Source organism: Rhea americana, unplaced genomic scaffold, assembly GCF_003343005.1.
Source record: "Rhea americana isolate MKP2758 unplaced genomic scaffold, rheAme1 scaffold_33, whole genome shotgun sequence".
NCBI lineage: Eukaryota > Metazoa > Chordata > Aves > Rheiformes > Rheidae > Rhea > Rhea americana.
The window spans coordinates 3170061-3172931 of NW_028186457.1; the positions used below are offsets into that span (position 1 = coordinate 3170061).

The 2871-nt window shown below is 60.0% G+C and overlaps 1 protein-coding gene across 1 annotated transcript in view; it reads right to left on the reverse strand.

The window, feature by feature from the left end:
• CNTNAP5 (contactin associated protein family member 5) overlaps positions 1 to 973 on the reverse strand; it is a 287365-nt gene extending 286392 nt beyond the window's left edge. Inside the window, exon 1 of the mRNA XM_085310986.1 lies at positions 673 to 973. Coding sequence (XP_085167112.1) covers positions 673 to 748 — 76 coding nt within the window. The 5' untranslated portion in view covers positions 749 to 973. The remainder of the gene's footprint in view (positions 1 to 672) is intronic.
• Positions 974 to 2871: the final 1898 nt, after the last annotated feature.

The window sequence follows — 2871 nt, forward strand, 5'->3', positions numbered from 1 at the left end:
GGTCGCGGCTGATTTCTCCCCACTTTCTTCCCTTTTCTCCTTTTTTTCCCCCCTTCAGCCCCACCAGCGCCGGAGCTCCGCGCTCTGCACCGACGGGCCGCGCAAACCTAAGCGCCCGCGGAGCTTGGGGCCGCGACGCTGCAAAGCGCAGCGGTGCGGGCGGCTCCCGCTCGCGGCCCTCAGGGCCAGCAGCGGCGCACGGAAAACTTGCGGGGAGAAGCCCCTGGGGGCGGCGGCCCCCGACGGCAGCCGCCGCCCGCGGATGCGGCGAGCCCGGGCGCTGCCCCCGCAGCCGCGCCGGGCTGAGCCCGCACAACCGGCCGCGGAGAGACGCGCACCGCTACGGCAGCGCCCCGGCCGGCAGCGCGCACCTCGGGCGGCGGCGCCCGCAAGCCGCGGCCGAGGGAAGGGCAGAGGATAACGGCGAGAAGCAGCAGCCTCCGGCGCTCCCGCTCCCCTCCCCGCCCGCACAGGCAGGACGGCGGCGAGCAGCCCCTCCGCCTGCCTGCAACTTCACATTTCCAGCCTCGCTTAGCGAGCCGGAGCCGGGCTAACTTTGTTGGAGGTCATGTTGCAATAAACCCCCTTTTCAATTAGTTTTTTCCCCCCCTCTCTTCCTTCCCCGCAGCCCGAAGCCACCCCCAGACAACTCCGTGCGCTCGCGCTACTCACAGTTGGTTGCAGTTAATCCCAGGTGCCACAAACTGAAGAGCAGGAGCGTGAAAACCCCGGGGGCTCGGGCATCCATGTTCAGCCCCGGGCGGGGACGCCAGCCGCCCGCCCGCCTCCCCGCGTCCCGGTCGCCGAGCGCCTCGCAGCCTCCGTGCGCTCCCGCGGCCGCCGCTCATTTACTCCATGCGGCATCCAGGCGCTCCGGGTGAAGCGGCGGCCGCGCACCCTGCTCTGCCCGCGGGAGCCGCTCCGAGCGCCGGCCGAGCCYGCTGCCCCGGCTCCCGCCGCCCCAACGCGCCTCGCCGGCTGCGGCGGGGAACGGGCAGCCGGCGCTGGACACCTCCTTATAGGCGAGAGCGCGCTGCTCTCCACCTCCTCCCAGCCCCCTGCAAGTCACTCCTCCTCGCCTGCCAGGGAGGATCCTCGCTGCAATCTTCACGCGTTGTTGATAAGCATCGGAATCACGGAGTAAATCAGCTGCCTGGAGAGAAAAAAAAAGAGAGTTTTTTTTTTCTCCTCCTTCCCCCCCCCCCTTTTTTTTTTCCTCCCTCCTCTCTCCCCTCTAGGTACTGCCGTTGCTGGAGCAGTTTGAAGCGCCCCCAGCTCAGTTGCTTGTTTGCTTACCTGCACAAACACCTCCYGCGGAAAGAGCCGCGGGAGGGAGCGCACCGGGCAGAGGGAGCCAGCGCCGGGTGCTGTGGAAGAGGGCACGGGCACAGGCCCCTCTCGCRTGGGTGCCGGCCCGGCCCAGGGAGCCCGCACCCCACTCCTCTGGGCRACTCCGCGGCTGGGGGCTGCTGCCAAGGGCTCCCGTGCCCTACAACCTCACTGGTGGGGCCAGGCACTGCTTGCAAAACCAGGTTTTGTAATTAATTGACTGATTACCACACCGCTCAGCTGCTGGGAAGGCCGCRATTATCTCCTGGAGGCGGTGAAGGAAAGCAGAGTGCACAAGCCTCGGGCTCTGAGCACAGGCAGCTGGAGCACGTTTAGCGTTAGCGGCAGGTGCGGGTTTCCAGTGATCCCCGCGCTCCTGCGAACGCGGGAGGCAGACGTCCCTTCCAGAGCTTCAGCTTCGGCTGCAGTTAGGAGCTGACCTTGTTGCTTGGCTGTGGCGTCACCTCCCAGCAGTCAAGCGCTGCATCAAAGTCAGGTCAAAATTGCCTGAGTGATTCCCCCTTAATCTGCGAGTAGAACATATTCGGACCGTTAGAGTCCTTACTAGGAGAAAGTCGCTGGTCTTCAGCCGTGGCCCCTCTCAACGGCAAGGGACGGTCCGGAGCAGCAGACTGTTCGCCACAGCCATCCTGCCTTGCCGGTGCCGAGAGGAGGCTTGAATTGCCGCCATGCTGCAAGCCTCAGAGTGAAGTAAGGAAGGTGGAGGAAGGAGATTGTGCTTAGCGATTAGGTCCTGTATCAAAGAGAGAAARTGTCACAGGAACACCAGAGCAAAGCTCCCAGCTTTAAAGCAGTAGTCAGGTTGGAAAGCAAAAGCCCACATGTAAAAAATGAAAATTATTTCACCTTCTGTTGTTACAAGTGACATAAAGTTAGATAGGAGGTATAGCTGCCTCGTACTGAGTCTATAGGGTCAGACTCAATAAAGGATTTAGTCACACAAAACCCAGACTTAGGAGGAACTTGGAAGCCTAATGAGATATTTAAGTCTTTCCTTTCTGGTTTTCARTACCTCCACACAGAGTGAGTTTTTATCTTTGCTCATCCAAAGGCCCAATGCTGTTGCTCTGTGCTTCCCTTACATCTGAGTCCACGGTGGGAGGCAGCCCAGGGATAATACAGCTACATGTATCTGCTTTTCTGCTCGAGTCGTATAGCTGCGAGGCTGGAGGAGGATTCAGCTCATCACCCAGTAGACATTTCTGTGGGGGGGCAGACACCGTCTCCTCTGAAAGGGCCCATTTTGGAAGGCAGAAGGGAGCTCCGTGGATGGGGTGGGAGAGAGCTTCCCTTCATGTTTACTCACCCTGCTTAGGATCCTTACCTTCTCCTAAAGTTGTACAGATCTTGTATGAGACTCTAGCCCAGAAACCTTTCCTTTACTAGATTAGGCCATAAAGCCTGGCTACTGCAAAAATTCAAGTATAAACTTGACTTTTTCAGGTGAGAAACCACACTTTAGAAGTACTAGCAGTAAAACTTCCTGAGCTACCACTTGAGTGAAGTTAAGCAGAAGAATGT